Raw genomic sequence first — 19,415 nt, forward strand, 5'->3', positions numbered from 1 at the left:
CTATACCGATGAACACCTTACACACCACCTGGAGGAGAGGATCATTATTTTCATAAGAAATGTGCTTAATGCCATTTCAAATCAGCTCACCACAGGACAGACAGAGTAGGTCATCTACCACACATTATGCTGTTGAGGTACAGTAATCTGCCACCTCTCCGACGGGCCAGGAGCAAGTAGTCATTACTCTGGAAGGGTTAGAGGTTAGGGGTTAGGGGTTAGAGGTTAGGGGTTAGGGGTTAGGGGTTAGAAGTTAGGGGTTAGGGGTTAGGGGTTAGGGGTTAGAAGTTAGGGGTTAGGGGTTAGAGGTTAGGGGTTAGGGGTTAGAGGTTAGGGTTACCTCTCCGAAGGGCCAGGAGTTGATCAGGTAGTCAGTACTCTGGAAGGGTTAGAGGTTAGAGGTTAGGGGTTAGGGGTCAGGGGTTAGAGGTTAGAGGTTAGAGGTTAGGGGTTAGGGGTTAGAGGTTAGAGGTTAGGGGTTAGGGGTTAGAGGTTAGAGGTTAGGGGTTAGAAGTTAGGGGTTAGGGGTTAGTGGTTAGGGGTTAGAGGTTAGGGGTTAGGGTTTAGAGATTAGAGGTTATAGGTTAGGGGTTAGAGGTTAAGGGTTAGAGGTTAGAGGTTAGAGGTTAGAGGTTAGGGGTTAGGGGTTAGGGGTTAGAGGTTAGGGGTTAGGGGTTAGAGGTTAGAGATTAGAGGTTAGAGGTTAGAGGTTAGAGGTTAGAGGTTAGGGGTTAGGGGTTAGGGGTTAGAGGTTAGGGGTTAGAGGTTAGAAATTAGGGGTTAGGGGTTAGGGGTTAGGGGTTAGAAGTTAGGGGTTAGGGGTTAGGGGTTAGAGGTTAGGGTTACCTCTCCGAAGGGCCAGGAGTTGATCAGGTAGTCAGTACTCTGGAAGGGTTAGAGGTTAGAGGTTAGGGGTTAGGGGTTAGGGGTCAGGGGTCAGAGGTTAGAGGTTAGAGGTTAGGGGTTAGGGGTTAGGGGTTAGAGGTTAGGGGTTAGAGGTTAGAGGTTAGGGGTTAGAAGTTAGGGGTTAGGGGTTAGGGGTTAGGGGTTAGAGGTTAGAGGTTAGGGGTTAGGGGTTAGAGGTTAGGGGTTAGGGGTTAGGGGTTAGTGGTTAGGGGTTAGGGGTTAGAGGTTAGGGGTTAGGGGTTAGAGGTTAGAGGTTAGAGGTTAGAGGTTAGGGGTTAGAGGTTAGAGGTTAGGGGTTAGAGGTTAGAGGTTAGGGGTTAGGGGTTAGGGGTTAGAGGTTAGGGGTTAGAAGTTAGGGGTTAGGGGTTAGTGGTTAGGGGTTAGGGGTTAGAGGTTAGGGGTTAGGGGTTAGGGGTTAGAGGTTAGAGGTTAGAGATTAGAGGTTAGAGGTTAGGGGTTAGAGGTTAGAGGTTAGGGGTTAGAGGTTAGGGGTTAGGGGTTAGGGGTTAGAGGTTAGGGGTTAGGGGTTAGAGGTTAGAGATTAGAGGTTAGGGGTTAGAGGTTAGAGGTTAGAGGTTAGGGGTTAGGGGTTAGGGGTTAGAGGTTAGAGGTTAGGGGTTAGGGGTTAGGGGTTACCTCTCCGAAGGGCCATGAGTTGATCAGGTAGTCAGTACTCTGGAAAGGCATTGTGGTGGTCACAAGGGCGTCTCCTACAGCCAGATTAAAGATGTAGATGTTGGTGGCCGTATTCATCTTAGTGTACCTGGCCAGACAGAGATAATATGACTTTATTAGTGGTATACCTGGAAAGACAGAGATAATAGGACTTTATTAGTGGTATACCTGGCCAGACAGAGATAATAGGACTTTATTAGTGGTATACCTGGCCAGACAGAGATAATAGGACTTTATTAGTGGTATACCTGGCCAGACAGAGATATTAGGACTTTATTAGTGGTATACCTGGAGAGACAGATATAATAGGACTTTATTAGTGGTATACCTGGCCAGACAGAGATAATAGGACTTTATTAGTGGTATACCTGGCCAGACAGATATAATAGGACTTTATTAGTGGTATACCTGGCCAGACAGAGATAATAGGACTTTATTAGTGGTATACCTGGAAAGACAGATATAATAAGACTTTATTAGTGGTATACCTGGCCAGACAGATATAATAGGACTTTATTAGTGGTATACCTGGAGAGACAGATATAATAGGACTTTATTAGTGGTATACCTGGAAAGACAGAGATAATAGGACTTTATTAGTGGTATACCTGGAAAGACAGAGATATTAGGACTTTATTAGTGGTATACCTGGAAAGACAGAGATAATAGGACTTTATTAGTGGTATACCTGGAAAGACAGAGATAATAGGACTTTATTAGTGGTATACCTGGAAAGACAGATATAATAAGACTTTATTAGTGGTATACCTGGCCAGACAGATATAATAGGACTTTATTAGTGGTATACCTGGAGAGACAGATATAATAGGACTTTATTAGTGGTATACCTGGCCAGACAGAGATAATAGGACTTTATTAGTGGTATACCTGGCCAGACAGAGACAATAGGACTTTATTAGTGGTATACCTGGCCAGACAGAGATATTAGGACTTTATTAGTGGTATACCTGGAGAGACAGATATAATAGGACTTTATTAGTGGTATACCTGGCCAGACAGATATAATAGGACTTTATTAGTGGTATACCTGGCCAGACAGAGATAATAGGACTTTATTAGTGGTATACCTGGCCAGACAGAGATAATAGGACTTTATTAGTGGTATACCTGGAAAGACAGAGATAATAGGACTTTATTAGTGGTATACCTGGCCAGACAGAGATAATAGGACTTTATTAGTGGTATACCTGGCCAGACAGAGATAATATGACTTTATTAGTGGTATACCTGGAAAGACAGAGATAATAGGACTTTATTAGTGGTATACCTGGCCAGACAGAGATAATAGGACTTTATTAGTGGTATACCTGGCCAGACAGAGATAATAGGACTTTATTAGTGGTATACCTGGCCAGACAGAGATATTAGGACTTTATTAGTGGTATACCTGGAGAGACAGATATAATAGGACTTTATTAGTGGTATACCTGGCCAGACAGATATAATAGGACTTTATTAGTGGTATACCTGGCCAGACAGAGATATTAGGACTTTATTAGTGGTATACCTGGAGAGACAGATATAATCGGACTTTATTAGTGGTATACCTGGCCAGACAGAGATAATAGGACTTTATTAGTGGTATACCTGGCCAGACAGATATAATAGGACTTTATTAGTGGTATACCTGGCCAGACAGAGATAATAGGACTTTATTAGTGGTATACCTGGAAAGACAGAGATAATAGGACTTTATTAGTGGTATACCTGGAAAGACAGACATAATAAGACTTTATTAGTGGTATACCTGGCCAGACAGATATAATAGGACTTTATTAGTGGTATACCTGGAGAGACAGATATAATAGGACTTTATTAGTGGTATACCTGGCCAGACAGAGATAATAGGACTTTATTAGTGGTATACCTGGCCAGACAGAGATAATAGGACTTTATTAGTGGTATACCTGGCCAGACAGAGATATTAGGACTTTATTAGTGGTGTACCTGGAGAGACTAATAAAGTCTAGTGGTATACCTGGCCAGACAGATATAATAGGACTTTATTAGTGGTATACCTGGCCAGACAGAGATAATAGGACTTTATTAGTGGTATACCTGGCCAGAGAGATATAATAGGACTTTATTAGCGGGCAATCAACCTGCAGGGGTCTGCGAAAATTTTAATAAAATAAAAAAGTGGAAAAGTGGTCCAAGCCAAATTTCTTCAACCTCCTGAGGTTAAAGAGGTGCTGTTGCACCTTCTTCACCACATTATCTGTGTGGATGGACCATTTCATATTGTCAGTGATGTGTATGGAGGAACTTTAAGCTTTTCACATTCTCCACAGCGGTCCCGTCGATGTGGATGGGGTTGTACTCCCTCTGTCTCCTGAAGTCCATAATCAGCTCCTTCATTTTGTTGATGTTGAGGGAGAGATTATTTTCCTGGCACCAGTCCGACAGGGCCCTCACCACCTCTCTGTAGTCTGGCTCATCGTTGTTGGTAATCAGGTCATTGTTGTGTCATCTGCAAACTGGATGATTGAGTTGTCGACATGCGTAGCAATGCAGTCATGGGTGAACAGGAAGTAGAGAAGGGGGTTGAGTATGCACCCTTGTGGGGGGAGCGTAGTGGAGGTGTTGTTGCCTACCTTTACCACCTGGGGACGGCCTATCAGCAAGTCCAGGACCCAGTTGCACAGGTTGGGGTTCAGACCGAGGGCCCCGAGCTTAATGATGAGTTTGGACGGTACTAATGTGTTGAATGCTGAGCTGTAGTCAATGAACAGCATTCTGACATAGGTATTCCTCTTGTCCAGATGGGATAGGGCAGTGTGCAGTCCGATGGTGATTGTGTCATCCTTAGATCTATTGAGGTATGCAAATTGCAGTAGGTCTAGGGTGTCGGGTAATGTTGAGGTGACATGATCATTGACTAGTCTCACAAAGCACTTCATGATGACAGAAGTGAGTGCTACTGGGCGATAGTCATTTAGTTCAGTTACCTTCACTTTCCTGGGTACAGGAACAATGGTTGACATCTTGAAGCATGAGGGGACAATAGACTGGGATACAGAGAGATTGAATAAGTTGTAAACACTCCAGCCAGCTGGTCTGCCATGCTCCAAGGACGTGGCTAGGGATGCCGTCTGGGCCGGCAGCCTTGCCAGGGATAACATGTTTAAATGTCTTGCTCACGTCGGCCACGGAGAACGAGAGCCCACAGTCCTTGGGAGCAGCAGTGGCTTGCGTTGGTGTCACTGTGTTTCCCGGGCCAAGAAGGTGTTTAGCTTGTTCCGAGAGCAAGACATCTGTGTCTGCGATGTGGCTGGTTTTCCCTTTATCATTTGTCATTCTCTGGAGTCCCTGCCACATACGTTTCGTGTCTGAGCCGTTGAATTGCAACTCCACTTCGTCTCTGTACTGACGTTTTGCCTGTTTGATTGCCTTATGGAGGGCATAACTACACTGTTTTACACGAATGCTGCCATCTATCCACAGTTTTTGGTTTTGTAGGCTTTAATAGTCACAGTGGCAACAACATCCCCTGTACACTGATGAACTCAGTCACCCTGTCAGTGTCAACTTAAATGTTATTCTCAGAGGCTACCCGGAGCATATTCCAGTCCGCGTGATCAAAACAATCTTGAAGCATGGATTCCGATTGGTCAGACCAACATGGAACAGTCCTTACCACGGGTACTTCCTGTTTGAGTTTCTGCCTATAGGAAGGGAGGAGCAGGATGGAGGCGTAATCTGATTCGCCTGAATGGAGGGTGGAGGAGGACCTTGTAGCCGTCCCAGAAGGGAGAGTAACAATGGTTGAGAGTTTTTGAAGTGAGAGTGGTACAGGCGATGTGTTGATAAAACTATTAAAGCATTTTCCTCCGATTGTCTTTGATAAAATCCCCCAGCTCCAATAAAATGCGGCCCCGGGATATGTGGTTTCCAATTGGCTTGAGGGGGAATATACAGGGCTGTGACGATGACTTAAGATAATTCTCTCGGGAGGTAATGCATTCAGCATTTGATTTTGAGGTATTCTAGGTGTTCCTGTGCATTATCGAAATCACACCATGGAGTAGTTTATCATGAAACATACACCTCTGCCTTTCTTATTCCCGGAGAGTTCTTTATTCCTGTCTGCGAGATGTACTAAGAACCCAGCTGTCTGTATGGACGGGGACAGTATAACAGAGTATGTTACAGTCCCTGATGTCTCTCTGGAAGGACATCCTGAATCTGAGCTCATCTACGTTATTGTCCAGGGACTGAACATTAGCGAGTAGTATACTCGGATGCGGTGGGTGGTGTGCACGCCTCCTCAGTCAGACTAAGAGTCTATTCCAAATACCTCTTTTCCGCCGAAGGCGTCTTGGAGCGGGCTCTGGGATAAGTGGAATTGCCTTTAGGGGTACGAACAAAGGGTCCAATTCAAGTTGTGGTCAGAATGCTGGTGAGTTACCGCCGCTCTAATATCCAGAAGTTATTTCCAGCTGTATGTAATAATAATTCTGAGCTATAAGGTGAGAAAAAACAAAAACCTAAATACTGCAAAGTTGCTTAGGAGCCATGAATAGGGCGGCAATCTCTATCGATGCCATCTTGAACCTTTGTTTAACCAGCTAAACAGCTTATATTAGCAAGAATGTGTTTGAATGTGTTTTTAGATAATAGGCTATGTTGTGACGCTTTACCCCAGTGTTTCACCCAAAAGGATCAGAGTTTTTCCTTTCCATGTACAGGAGCCAGCACTCGTGCCTCACTGGGGTGTTGACTCCGGTGAACCTGCTTGGGGCCAAAGCCAGGGCACTGGTACTTTTCAGCTTAGATTTACATAACAACGGCTAACTGTGCACTTCACACTGACACCTTCTCACAAAGCAACTGTTCTGATGATGCAGAGGTTGTTGATTCTGCTCAGGTCTGACAGTCCTCATTGTCAGCCATGATTCCGCACTTCACCAGTCCTCTGGGTCAGCCCTGAATCCGCACTTCACCAGTCCTCTGTGTCAGCCCTGATTCTGCTCTTCACCAGTCCTCCTTGTCAGCCCTGATTCTGTTCTTCACCAGTCCTCTGTATCAGCCCTGATTCTGTTCTTCACCAGTCCTCTGTGTCAGCCCTGATTCTGATCTTCACCAGTCCTCTGTGTCAGCCCTGATTCTATTCTCACCAGTCCTCTGTGTCAGCCCTGATTCTATTCTTCACCAGTCCTCTGTGTCAGCCCTGATTCTGTTCTTCACCAGTCCTCCAGGTCAGCCCTGATTCTGTTCTTCACCAGTCCTCTGAGTCAGCCCTGATTCTGTTCTTCACCAGTCCTCCGTGTCAGCCCTGATTCTGTTCTTCACCAGTCCTCCGTGTCAGCCCTGATTCTGTTCTTCACCAGTCCTCCGTGTCAGCCCTGATTCGGTTCTTCACCAGTCCTCCGTGTCAGCCCTGATTCTGTTCTTCACCAGTCCTCATTGTCAGCCATGATTCCGCACTTCACCAGTCCTCTGTGTCAGCCCTGATTCTGTTCTTCACCAGTCCTCCTTGTCAGCCCTGATTCTGTTCTTCACCAGTCCTCTGTATCAGCCCTGATTCTGTTCTTCATCAGTCCTCCTTGTCAGCCCTGATTCTGTTCTTCACCAGTCCTCTGTATCAGCCCTGATTCTGTTCTTCACCAGTCCTCCTTGTCAGCCCTGATTCTGCTCTTCACCAGTCCTCCTTGTCAGCCCTGATTCTGCTCTTCACCAGTCCTACTTGTCAGCCCTGATTCTGTTCTTCACCAGTCCTCTGTATCAGCCCTGATTCTGTTTTTCACCAGTCCTCCTTGTCAGCCCTGATTCTGTTCTTCACCAGTCCTCTGTATCAGCCCTGATTCTGTTCTTCACCAGTCCTCCTTGTCAGCCCTGATTCTGCTCTTCACCAGTACTCCTTGTCAGCCCTGATTCTGTTCTTCACCAGTTCTCCTTGTCAGCCCTGATTCTGTTCTTCACCAGTCCTCTGTATCAGCCCTGATTCTGTTCTTCACCAGTCCTCCTTGTCAGCCCTGATTCTGTTCTTCACCAGTCCTCTGTGTCAGCCCTGATTCTGCTCTTCACCAGTCCTCCAGGTCAGCCCTGATTCTGTTCTTCACCAGTCCTCTGTGTCAGCCCTGATTCTGTTCTTCACCAGTCCTCCGTGTCAGCCCTGATTCTGTTCTTCACCAGTCCTCTGTGTCAGCCCTGATTCTGTTCTTCACTAGTCCTCTGTCAGCCCTGATTCTGTTCTTCACCAGTCCTCTGTGTCAGCCCTGATTCTGTTCTTCACCAGTCCTCCTTGTCAGCCCTGATTCTGCTCGTCACCAGTCCCCCGTGTCAGCCCTGATTCTGTTCTTCACCAGTCCTCCGTGTCAGCCCTGATTCTGTTCTTCACCAGCCCTCCGTGTCAGCCCTGATTCTGTTCTTCACCAGTCCTCCGTGTCAGCCCTGATTCTGTTCTTCACCAGTCCTCCGTGTCAGCCCTGATTCTGTTCTTCACCAGTCCTCCGTGTCAGCCCTGATTCGGTTCTTCACCAGTCCTCCGTGTCAGCCCTGATTCTGTTCTTCACCAGTCCTCATTATCAGCCATGATTCCGCACTTCACCAGTCCTCTGTGTCAGCCCTGATTCTGTTCTTCACCAGTCCTCCTTGTCAGCCCTGATTCTGTTCTTCACCAGTCCTCCGTGTCAGCCCTGATTCTGTTCTTCACCAGTCCTCTGTGTCAGCCCTGATTCTGTTATTCACTAGTCCTCTGCCAGCCCTGATTCTGTTCTTCACCAGTCCTCTGTGTCAGCCCTGATTCTGTTCTTCACCAGTCCTCCTTGTCAGCCCTGATTCTGCTCGTCACCAGTCCCCCGTGTCAGCCCTGATTCTGTTCTTCACCAGTCCTCCGTGTCAGCCCTGATTCTGTTCTTCACCAGTCCTCCGTGTCAGCCCTGATTCTGTTCTTCACCAGTCCTCTGTATCAGCCCTGATTCTGTTCTTCACCAGTCCTCCTTGTCAGCCCTGATTCTGCTCTTCACCAGTACTCCTTGTCAGCCCTGATTCTGCTCTTCACCAGTTCTCCTTGTCAGCCCTGATTCTGTTCTTCACCAGTCCTCTGTATCAGCCCTGATTCTGTTCTTCACCAGTCCTCCTTGTCAGCCCTGATTCTGTTCTTCACCAGTCCTCTGTGTCAGCCCTGATTCTGCTCTTCACCAGTCCTCCAGGTCAGCCCTGATTCTGTTCTTCACCAGTCCTCTGTGTCAGCCCTGATTCTGTTCTTCACCAGTCCTCCGTGTCAGCCCTGATTCTGTTCTTCACCAGTCCTCCGTGTCAGCCCTGATTCGGTTCTTCACCAGTCCTCCGTGTCAGCCCTGATTCTGTTCTTCACCAGTCCTCATTGTCAGCCATGATTCCGCACTTCACCAGTCCTCTGTGTCAGCCCTGATTCTGTTCTTCACCAGTCCTCCTTGTCAGCCCTGATTCTGTTCTTCACCAGTCCTCCGTGTCAGCCCTGATTCTGTTCTTCACCAGTCCTCTGTGTCAGCCCTGATTCTGTTCTTCACTAGTCCTCTGTCAGCCCTGATTCTGTTCTTCACCAGTCCTCTGTGTCAGCCCTGATTCTGTTCTTCACCAGTCCTCCTTGTCAGCCCTGATTCTGCTCGTCACCAGTCCCCCGTGTCAGCCCTGATTCTGTTCTTCACCAGTCCTCCGTGTCAGCCCTGATTCTGTTCTTCACCAGTCCTCCGTGTCAGCCCTGATTCTGTTCTTCACCAGTCCTCTGTATCAGCCCTGATTCTGTTCTTCACCAGTCCTCCTTGTCAACCCTGATTCTGCTCTTCACCAGTACTCCTTGTCAGCCCTGATTCTGCTCTTCACCAGTTCTCCTTGTCAGCCCTGATTCTGTTCTTCACCAGTCCTCTGTATCAGCCCTGATTCTGTTCTTCACCAGTCCTCCTTGTCAGCCCTGATTCTGTTCTTCACCAGTCCTCTGTGTCAGCCCTGATTCTGCTCTTCACCAGTCCTCCAGGTCAGCCCTGATTCTGTTCTTCACCAGTCCTCTGTGTCAGCCCTGATTCTGTTCTTCACCAGTCCTCCGTGTCAGCCCTGATTCTGTTCTTCACCAGTCCTCCGTGTCAGCCCTGATTCGGTTCTTCACCAGTCCTCTGTGTCAGCCCTGATTCTGTTCTTCACCAGTCCTCATTGTCAGCCATGATTCCGCACTTCACCAGTCCTCTGTGTCAGCCCTGATTCTGTTCTTCACCAGTCCTCCTTGTCAGCCCTGATTCTGTTCTTCACCAGTCCTCCGTGTCAGCCCTGATTCTGTTCTTCACCAGTCCTCTGTGTCAGCCCTGATTCTGTTCTTCACTAGTCCTCTGTCAGCCCTGATTCTGTTCTTCACCAGTCCTCTGTGTCAGCCCTGATTCTGTTCTTCACCAGTCCTCCTTGTCAGCCCTGATTCTGCTCGTCACCAGTCCCCCGTGTCAGCCCTGATTCTGTTCTTCACCAGTCCTCCGTGTCAGCCCTGATTCTGTTCTTCACCAGTCCTCCGTGTCAGCCCTGATTCTGTTCTTCACCAGTCCTCTGTATCAGCCCTGATTCTGTTCTTCACCAGTCCTCCTTGTCAGCCCTGATTCTGCTCTTCACCAGTACTCCTTGTCAGCCCTGATTCTGCTCTTCACCAGTTCTCCTTGTCAGCCCCGATTCTGTTCTTCACCAGTCCTCTGTATCAGCCCTGATTCTGTTCTTCACCAGTCCTCCTTGTCAGCCCTGATTCTGTTCTTCACCAGTCCTCTGTGTCAGCCCTGATTCTGCTCTTCACCGGTCCTCCAGGTCAGCCCTGATTCTGTTCTTCACCAGTCCTCTGTGTCAGCCCTGATTCTGTTCTTCACCAGTCCTCCGTGTCAGCCCTGATTCTGTTCTTCACCAGTCCTCTGTATCAGCCCTGATTCTGTTCTTCACCAGTCCTCATTGTCAGCCATGATTCCGCACTTCACCAGTCCTCTGTGTCAGCCCTGATTCTGTTCTTCACCAGTCCTCCTTGTCAGCCCTGATTCTGTTCTTCACCAGTCCTCCGTGTCAGCCCTGATTCTGTTCTTCACCAGTCCTCTGTGTCAGCCCTGATTCTGTTCTTCACTAGTCCTCTGTCAGCCCTGATTCTGTTCTTCACCAGTCCTCTGTGTCAGCCCTGATTCTGTTCTTCACCAGTCCTCCTTGTCAGCCCTGATTCTGCTCGTCACCAGTCCCCCGTGTCAGCCCTGATTCTGTTCTTCACCAGTCCTCCGTGTCAGCCCTGATTCTGTTCTTCACCAGTCCTCCGTGTCAGCCCTGATTCTGTTCTTCACCAGTCCTCCGTGTCAGCCCTGATTCTGTTCTTCACCAGTCCTCCGTGTCAGCCCTGATTCTGTTCTTCACCAGTCCTCCGTGTCAGCCCTGATTCGGTTCTTCACCAGTCCTCCGTGTCAGCCCTGATTCTGTTCTTCACCAGTCCTCATTGTAAGCCATGATTCCGCACTTCACCAGTCCTCTGTGTCAGCCCTGATTCTGTTCTTCACCAGTCCTCCTTGTCAGCCCTGATTCTGTTCTTCACCAGTCCTCTGTATCAGCCCTGATTCTGTTCTTCATCAGTCCTCCTTGTCAGCCCTGATTCTGTTCTTCACCAGTCCTCTGTATCAGCCCTGATTCTGTTCTTCACCAGTCCTCCTTGTCAGCCCTGATTCTGCTCTTCACCAGTCCTCCTTGTCAGCCCTGATTCTGCTCTTCACCAGTCCTCCTTGTCAGCCCTGATTCTGTTCTTCACCAGTCCTCTGTATCAGCCCTGATTCTGTTCTTCACCAGTCCTCCTTGTCAGCCCTGATTCTGTTCTTCACCAGTCCTCTGTATCAGCCCTGATTCTGATCTTCACCAGTCCTCCTTGTCAGCCCTGATTCTGCTCTTCACCAGTACTCCTTGTCAGCCCTGATTCTGCTCTTCACCAGTCCTCCTTGTCAGCCCTGATTCTGTTCTTCACCAGTCCTCTGTGTCAGCCCTGATTCTGCCCTTCAACAGTCCTCCTTGTCAGCCCTGATTCTGCTCTTCACCAGTCCCCCTTGTCAGCCCTGATTCTGTTCTTCACCAGTCCTCCTTGTCAGCCCTGATTCTGTTCTTCACCAGTCCTCTGTGTCAGCCCTGATTCTGTTCTTCACCAGTCCTCTGTGTCAGCCCTGATTCTGCTCTTCACCAGTCCTCCTTGTCAGCCCTGATTCTGCTCTTCACCAGACCTCCTTGTCAGCCCTGATTCTGTTCTTCACCATACCTACTTATCAGCCCTGATTCTCCTCTTCACCGGACCTACTTGTCAGCCATGATTCTATTCTCACCAGTCCTCTGTGTCAGCCCTGATTCTGTTCTTCACCAGTACTCCGTGTCAGCCCTGATTCTGCTCTTCACCAGTCCTCTGTGTCAGCCCTGATTCTGTTCTTCACCAGTCCTCTGTGTCAGCCCTGATTCTGTTCTTCACCAGTCCTCCTTGTCAGCCCTGATTCTGTTCTTCACCAGTCCTCAGTGTCAGCCCTGATTCTGTTCTTCACCAGTCCTCCGTGTCAGCCCTGATTCTGCTCTTCACCAGTCCTCTGTGTCAGCCCTGATTCTGTTCTTCACCAGTCATCTGTCAGCCCTGATTCTCCTCTTCACCAGTCCGATATGTGTAAGCCCTGATTCTGTTCTTCACCAGTCGTCTGTCAGCCCTGATTCTATTCTCACCAGTCCTCTGTGTCTGTGTCTGTGTCTGTGTCAGCCCTGATTCTGCTCTTCACCAGTCCTCTGTGTCTGTGTCAGCCCTGATTCTGCTCTTCACCAGACCTTCGTGTCAGCCCTGATTCTGCTATTCACCAGTCCTCCAGGTCAGCCCTGATTCTGTTCTTCACTAGTCCTCTGTGTCAGCCCTGATTCTGCTCTTCACCAGACCTCTGTGTCAGCCCTGATTCTGTTCTTCACCAGTCCTCCTGTCAGCCCTGATCCTGTTCTCCACCAGTCCTCCGTGTCAGCCCTAATTCTGTTCTTCACCAGTTGTCTGTCAGCCCTGATTCTATTCTCACCAGTCCTCTGTGTCTGTGTCAGCCCTGATTCTGTTCTTCACCAGTCCTCTGTATCAGCCCTGATTCTGCTCTTCACCAGTCCTCTCTGTCAGCCCTGATTCTGTTCTTCACCAGTCCTCTGTGTCAGCCCTGATTCTGTTCTTCACCAGTCCTCCTTGTCAGCCCTGATTCTGTTCTTCACCAGTCCTCTGTGTCAGCCCTGATTCTGTTCTTCACCAGTCCTCTGTATCAGCCCTGATTCTGTTCTTCACCAGACCTCCTTGTCAGCCCTGATTCTATTTTCACCAGTCCTCTGTATCAGCCCTGATTCTGCTCTTCACCAGTCCTCTGTGTCAGCCCTGATTCTGTTCTTCACCAGTCCTCTGTGTCAGCCCTGATTCTGTTCTTCACCAGACCTCCTTGTCAGCCCTGATTCTGTTCTTCACCAGTCCTCTGTATCAGCCCTGATTCTGTTCTTCACCAGTCCTCCGTGTCAGCCCTGATTCTGTTCTTCACCAGTCCTCATTGTCAGCCATGATTCCGCACTTCACCAGTCCTCTGTGTCAGCCCTGATTCTGTTCTTCACCAGTCCTCCTTGTCAGCCCTGATTCTGTTCTTCACCAGTCCTCCGTGTCAGCCCTGATTCTGTTCTTCACCAGTCCTCTGTGTCAGCCCTGATTCTGTTCTTCACTAGTCCTCTGTCAGCCCTGATTCTGTTCTTCACCAGTCCTCTGTGTCAGCCCTGATTCTGTTCTTCACCAGTCCTCCTTGTCAGCCCTGATTCTGCTCGTCACCAGTCCCCCGTGTCAGCCCTGATTCTGTTCTTCACCAGTCCTCCGTGTCAGCCCTGATTCTGTTCTTCACCAGTTCTCCGTGTCAGCCCTGATTCTGTTCTTCACCAGTCCTCTGTATCAGCCCTGATTCTGTTCTTCACCAGTCCTCCTTGTCAGCCCTGATTCTGCTCTTCACCAGTACTCCTTGTCAGCCCTGATTCTGCTCTTCACCAGTTCTCCTTGTCAGCCCTGATTCTGTTCTTCACCAGTCCTCTGTATCAGCCCTGATTCTGTTCTTCACCAGTCCTCCTTGTCAGCCCTGATTCTGTTCTTCACCAGTCCTCTGTGTCAGCCCTGATTCTGCTCTTCACCAGTCCTCCAGGTCAGCCCTGATTCTGTTCTTCACCAGTCCTCTGTGTCAGCCCTGATTCTGTTCTTCACCAGTCCTCCGTGTCAGCCCTGATTCTGTTCTTCACCAGTCCTCCGTGTCAGCCCTGATTCGGTTCTTCACCAGTCCTCCGTGTCAGCCCTGATTCTGTTCTTCACCAGTCCTCATTGTCAGCCATGATTCCGCACTTCACCAGTCCTCTGTGTCAGCCCTGATTCTGTTCTTCACCAGTCCTCCTTGTCAGCCCTGATTCTGTTCTTGACCAGTCCTCCGTGTCAGCCCTGATTCTGTTCTTCACCAGTCCTCTGTGTCAGCCCTGATTCTGTTCTTCACTAGTCCTCTGTCAGCCCTGATTCTGTTCTTCACCAGTCCTCTGTGTCAGCCCTGATTCTGTTCTTCACCAGTCCTCCTTGTCAGCCCTGATTCTGCTCGTCACCAGTCCCCCGTGTCAGCCCTGATTCTGTTCTTCACCAGTCCTCCGTGTCAGCCCTGATTCTGTTCTTCACCAGTCCTCCGTGTCAGCCCTGATTCTGTTCTTCACCAGTCCTCTGTATCAGCCCTGATTCTGTTCTTCACCAGTCCTCCTTGTCAACCCTGATTCTGCTCTTCACCAGTACTCCTTGTCAGCCCTGATTCTGCTCTTCACCAGTTCTCCTTGTCAGCCCTGATTCTGTTCTTCACCAGTCCTCTGTATCAGCCCTGATTCTGTTCTTCACCAGTCCTCCTTGTCAGCCCTGATTCTGTTCTTCACCAGTCCTCTGTGTCAGCCCTGATTCTGCTCTTCACCAGTCCTCCAGGTCAGCCCTGATTCTGTTCTTCACCAGTCCTCTGTGTCAGCCCTGATTCTGTTCTTCACCAGTCCTCCGTGTCAGCCCTGATTCTGTTCTTCACCAGTCCTCCGTGTCAGCCCTGATTCGGTTCTTCACCAGTCCTCTGTGTCAGCCCTGATTCTGTTCTTCACCAGTCCTCATTGTCAGCCATGATTCCGCACTTCACCAGTCCTCTGTGTCAGCCCTGATTCTGTTCTTCACCAGTCCTCCTTGTCAGCCCTGATTCTGTTCTTCACCAGTCCTCCGTGTCAGCCCTGATTCTGTTCTTCACCAGTCCTCTGTGTCAGCCCTGATTCTGTTCTTCACTAGTCCTCTGTCAGCCCTGATTCTGTTCTTCACCAGTCCTCTGTGTCAGCCCTGATTCTGTTCTTCACCAGTCCTCCTTGTCAGCCCTGATTCTGCTCGTCACCAGTCCCCCGTGTCAGCCCTGATTCTGTTCTTCACCAGTCCTCCGTGTCAGCCCTGATTCTGTTCTTCACCAGTCCTCCGTGTCAGCCCTGATTCTGTTCTTCACCAGTCCTCTGTATCAGCCCTGATTCTGTTCTTCACCAGTCCTCCTTGTCAGCCCTGATTCTGCTCTTCACCAGTACTCCTTGTCAGCCCTGATTCTGCTCTTCACCAGTTCTCCTTGTCAGCCCCGATTCTGTTCTTCACCAGTCCTCTGTATCAGCCCTGATTCTGTTCTTCACCAGTCCTCCTTGTCAGCCCTGATTCTGTTCTTCACCAGTCCTCTGTGTCAGCCCTGATTCTGCTCTTCACCGGTCCTCCAGGTCAGCCCTGATTCTGTTCTTCACCAGTCCTCTGTGTCAGCCCTGATTCTGTTCTTCACCAGTCCTCCGTGTCAGCCCTGATTCTGTTCTTCACCAGTCCTCTGTATCAGCCCTGATTCTGTTCTTCACCAGTCCTCATTGTCAGCCATGATTCCGCACTTCACCAGTCCTCTGTGTCAGCCCTGATTCTGTTCTTCACCAGTCCTCCTTGTCAGCCCTGATTCTGTTCTTCACCAGTCCTCCGTGTCAGCCCTGATTCTGTTCTTCACCAGTCCTCTGTGTCAGCCCTGATTCTGTTCTTCACTAGTCCTCTGTCAGCCCTGATTCTGTTCTTCACCAGTCCTCTGTGTCAGCCCTGATTCTGCTCTTCACCAGTCCTCCAGGTCAGCCCTGATTCTGTTCTTCACCAGTCCTCTGTGTCAGCCCTGATTCTGTTCTTCACCAGTCCTCCGTGTCAGCCCTGATTCTGTTCTTCACCAGTCCTCCGTGTCAGCCCTGATTCGGTTCTTCACCAGTCCTCTGTGTCAGCCCTGATTCTGTTCTTCACCAGTCCTCATTGTCAGCCATGATTCCGCACTTCACCAGTCCTCTGTGTCAGCCCTGATTCTGTTCTTCACCAGTCCTCCTTGTCAGCCCTGATTCTGTTCTTCACCAGTCCTCCGTGTCAGCCCTGATTCTGTTCTTCACCAGTCCTCTGTGTCAGCCCTGATTCTGTTCTTCACTAGTCCTCTGTCAGCCCTGATTCTGTTCTTCACCAGTCCTCTGTGTCAGCCCTGATTCTGTTCTTCACCAGTCCTCCTTGTCAGCCCTGATTCTGCTCGTCACCAGTCCCCCGTGTCAGCCCTGATTCTGTTCTTCACCAGTCCTCCGTGTCAGCCCTGATTCTGTTCTTCACCAGTCCTCCGTGTCAGCCCTGATTCTGTTCTTCACCAGTCCTCTGTATCAGCCCTGATTCTGTTCTTCACCAGTCCTCCTTGTCAGCCCTGATTCTGCTCTTCACCAGTACTCCTTGTCAGCCCTGATTCTGCTCTTCACCAGTTCTCCTTGTCAGCCCCGATTCTGTTCTTCACCAGTCCTCTGTATCAGCCCTGATTCTGTTCTTCACCAGTCCTCCTTGTCAGCCCTGATTCTGTTCTTCACCAGTCCTCTGTGTCAGCCCTGATTCTGCTCTTCACCGGTCCTCCAGGTCAGCCCTGATTCTGTTCTTCACCAGTCCTCTGTGTCAGCCCTGATTCTGTTCTTCACCAGTCCTCCGTGTCAGCCCTGATTCTGTTCTTCACCAGTCCTCTGTATCAGCCCTGATTCTGTTCTTCACCAGTCCTCATTGTCAGCCATGATTCCGCACTTCACCAGTCCTCTGTGTCAGCCCTGATTCTGTTCTTCACCAGTCCTCCTTGTCAGCCCTGATTCTGTTCTTCACCAGTCCTCCGTGTCAGCCCTGATTCTGTTCTTCACCAGTCCTCTGTGTCAGCCCTGATTCTGTTCTTCACTAGTCCTCTGTCAGCCCTGATTCTGTTCTTCACCAGTCCTCTGTGTCAGCCCTGATTCTGTTCTTCACCAGTCCTCCTTGTCAGCCCTGATTCTGCTCGTCACCAGTCCCCCGTGTCAGCCCTGATTCTGTTCTTCACCAGTCCTCCGTGTCAGCCCTGATTCTGTTCTTCACCAGTCCTCCGTGTCAGCCCTGATTCTGTTCTTCACCAGTCCTCCGTGTCAGCCCTGATTCTGTTCTTCACCAGTCCTCCGTGTCAGCCCTGATTCTGTTCTTCACCAGTCCTCCGTGTCAGCCCTGATTCGGTTCTTCACCAGTCCTCCGTGTCAGCCCTGATTCTGTTCTTCACCAGTCCTCATTGTAAGCCATGATTCCGCACTTCACCAGTCCTCTGTGTCAGCCCTGATTCTGTTCTTCACCAGTCCTCCTTGTCAGCCCTGATTCTGTTCTTCACCAGTCCTCTGTATCAGCCCTGATTCTGTTCTTCATCAGTCCTCCTTGTCAGCCCTGATTCTGTTCTTCACCAGTCCTCTGTATCAGCCCTGATTCTGTTCTTCACCAGTCCTCCTTGTCAGCCCTGATTCTGCTCTTCACCAGTCCTCCTTGTCAGCCCTGATTCTGCTCTTCACCAGTCCTCCTTGTCAGCCCTGATTCTGTTCTTCACCAGTCCTCTGTATCAGCCCTGATTCTGTTCTTCACCAGTCCTCCTTGTCAGCCCTGATTCTGTTCTTCACCAGTCCTCTGTATCAGCCCTGATTCTGATCTTCACCAGTCCTCCTTGTCAGCCCTGATTCTGCTCTTCACCAGTACTCCTTGTCAGCCCTGATTCTGCTCTTCACCAGTCCTCCTTGTCAGCCCTGATTCTGTTCTTCACCAGTCCTCTGTGTCAGCCCTGATTCTGCCCTTCAACAGTCCTCCTTGTCAGCCCTGATTCTGCTCTTCACCAGTCCCCCTTGTCAGCCCTGATTCTGTTCTTCACCAGTCCTCCTTGTCAGCCCTGATTCTGTTCTTCACCAGTCCTCTGTGTCAGCCCTGATTCTGTTCTTCACCAGTCCTCTGTGTCAGCCCTGATTCTGCTCTTCACCAGTCCTCCTTGTCAGCCCTGATTCTGCTCTTCACCAGACCTCCTTGTCAGCCCTGATTCTGTTCTTCACCATACCTACTTATCAGCCCTGATTCTCCTCTTCACCGGACCTACTTGTCAGCCATGATTCTATTCTCACCAGTCCTCTGTGTCAGCCCTGATTCTGTTCTTCACCAGTACTCCGTGTCAGCCCTGATTCTGCTCTTCACCAGTCCTCTGTGTCAGCCCTGATTCTGTTCTTCACCAGTCCTCTGTGTCAGCCCTGATTCTGTTCTTTACCAGTCCTCCTTGTCAGCCCTGATTCTGTTCTTCACCAGTCCTCAGTGTCAGCCCTGATTCTGTTCTTCACCAGTCCTCCGTGTCAGCCCTGATTCTGCTCTTCACCAGTCCTCTGTGTCAGCCCTGATTCTGTTCTTCACCAGTCATCTGTCAGCCCTGATTCTCCTCTTCACCAGTCCTCTGTGTAAGCCCTGATTCTGTTCTTCACCAGTCGTCTGTCAGCCCTGATTCTATTCTCACCAGTCCTCTGTGTCTGTGTCAGCCCTGATTCTGCTCTTCACCAGTCCTCTGTGTCTGTGTCAGCCCTGATTCTGCTCTTCACCAGACCTTCGTGTCAGCCCTGATTCTGCTATTCACCAGTCCTCCAGGTCAGCCCTGATTCTGTTCTTCACTAGTCCTCTGTGTCAGCCCTGATTCTGCTCTTCACCAGACCTCTGTGTCAGCCCTGATTCTGTTCTTCACCAGTCCTCCTGTCAGCCCTGATCCTGTTCTCCACCAGTCCTCCGTGTCAGCCCTAATTCTGTTCTTCACCAGTTGTCTGTCAGCCCTGATTCTATTCTCACCAGTCCTCTGTGTCTGTGTCAGCCCTGATTCTGTTCTTCACCAGTCCTCTGTATCAGCCCTGATTCTGCTCTTCACCAGTCCTCTCTGTCAGCCCTGATTCTGTTCTTCACCAGTCCTCTGTGTCAGCCCTGATTCTGTTCTTCACCAGTCCTCCTTGTCAGCCCTGATTCTGTTCTTCACCAGTCCTCTGTGTCAGCCCTGATTCTGTTCTTCACCAGTCCTCTGTATCAGCCCTGATTCTGTTCTTCACCAGACCTCCTTGTCAGCCCTGATTCTATTTTCACCAGTCCTCTGTATCAGCCCTGATTCTCCTCTTCACCAGTCCTCCTTGTCAGCCCTGATTCTGTTCTTCACCAGACCTCTGTATCAGCCCTGATTCTGTTCTTCACCAGTTGTCTGTCAGCCCTGATTCTATTCTCACCAGTCCTCTGTGTCTGTGTCAGCCCTGATTCTGTTCTTCACCAGTCCTCTGTGTCAGCCCTGATTCTGTTCTTCACCAGTCCTCTGTGTCAGCCTTGATTCTATTCTCACCAGTCCTCTCTGTCAGACCTGATTCTGTTCTTCACCAGACCTTCGTGTCAGCCCTGATTCTGCTATTCACCAGTCCTCCAGGTCAGCCCTGATTCTGTTCTTCACCAGTCCTCTGTGTCAGCC

General features: G+C 49.6%; 1 protein-coding gene across 1 annotated transcript in view; it reads right to left on the reverse strand.

Annotated features, from left to right (window-relative positions):
• Positions 1-1,363: 1,363 nt before the first annotated feature.
• The window catches only part of LOC129843511 (kappa-type opioid receptor-like), a 94,277-nt gene continuing 76,225 nt past the window's right edge, over positions 1,364-19,415 (reverse strand). Inside the window, exon 3 of the mRNA XM_055912271.1 lies at positions 1,364-1,669. Coding sequence (XP_055768246.1) covers positions 1,525-1,669 — 145 coding nt within the window. The 3' untranslated portion in view covers positions 1,364-1,524. The remainder of the gene's footprint in view (positions 1,670-19,415) is intronic.

Source organism: Salvelinus fontinalis, unplaced genomic scaffold (assembly GCF_029448725.1).
Source record: "Salvelinus fontinalis isolate EN_2023a unplaced genomic scaffold, ASM2944872v1 scaffold_0151, whole genome shotgun sequence".
Taxonomy (NCBI): domain Eukaryota; kingdom Metazoa; phylum Chordata; class Actinopteri; order Salmoniformes; family Salmonidae; genus Salvelinus; species Salvelinus fontinalis.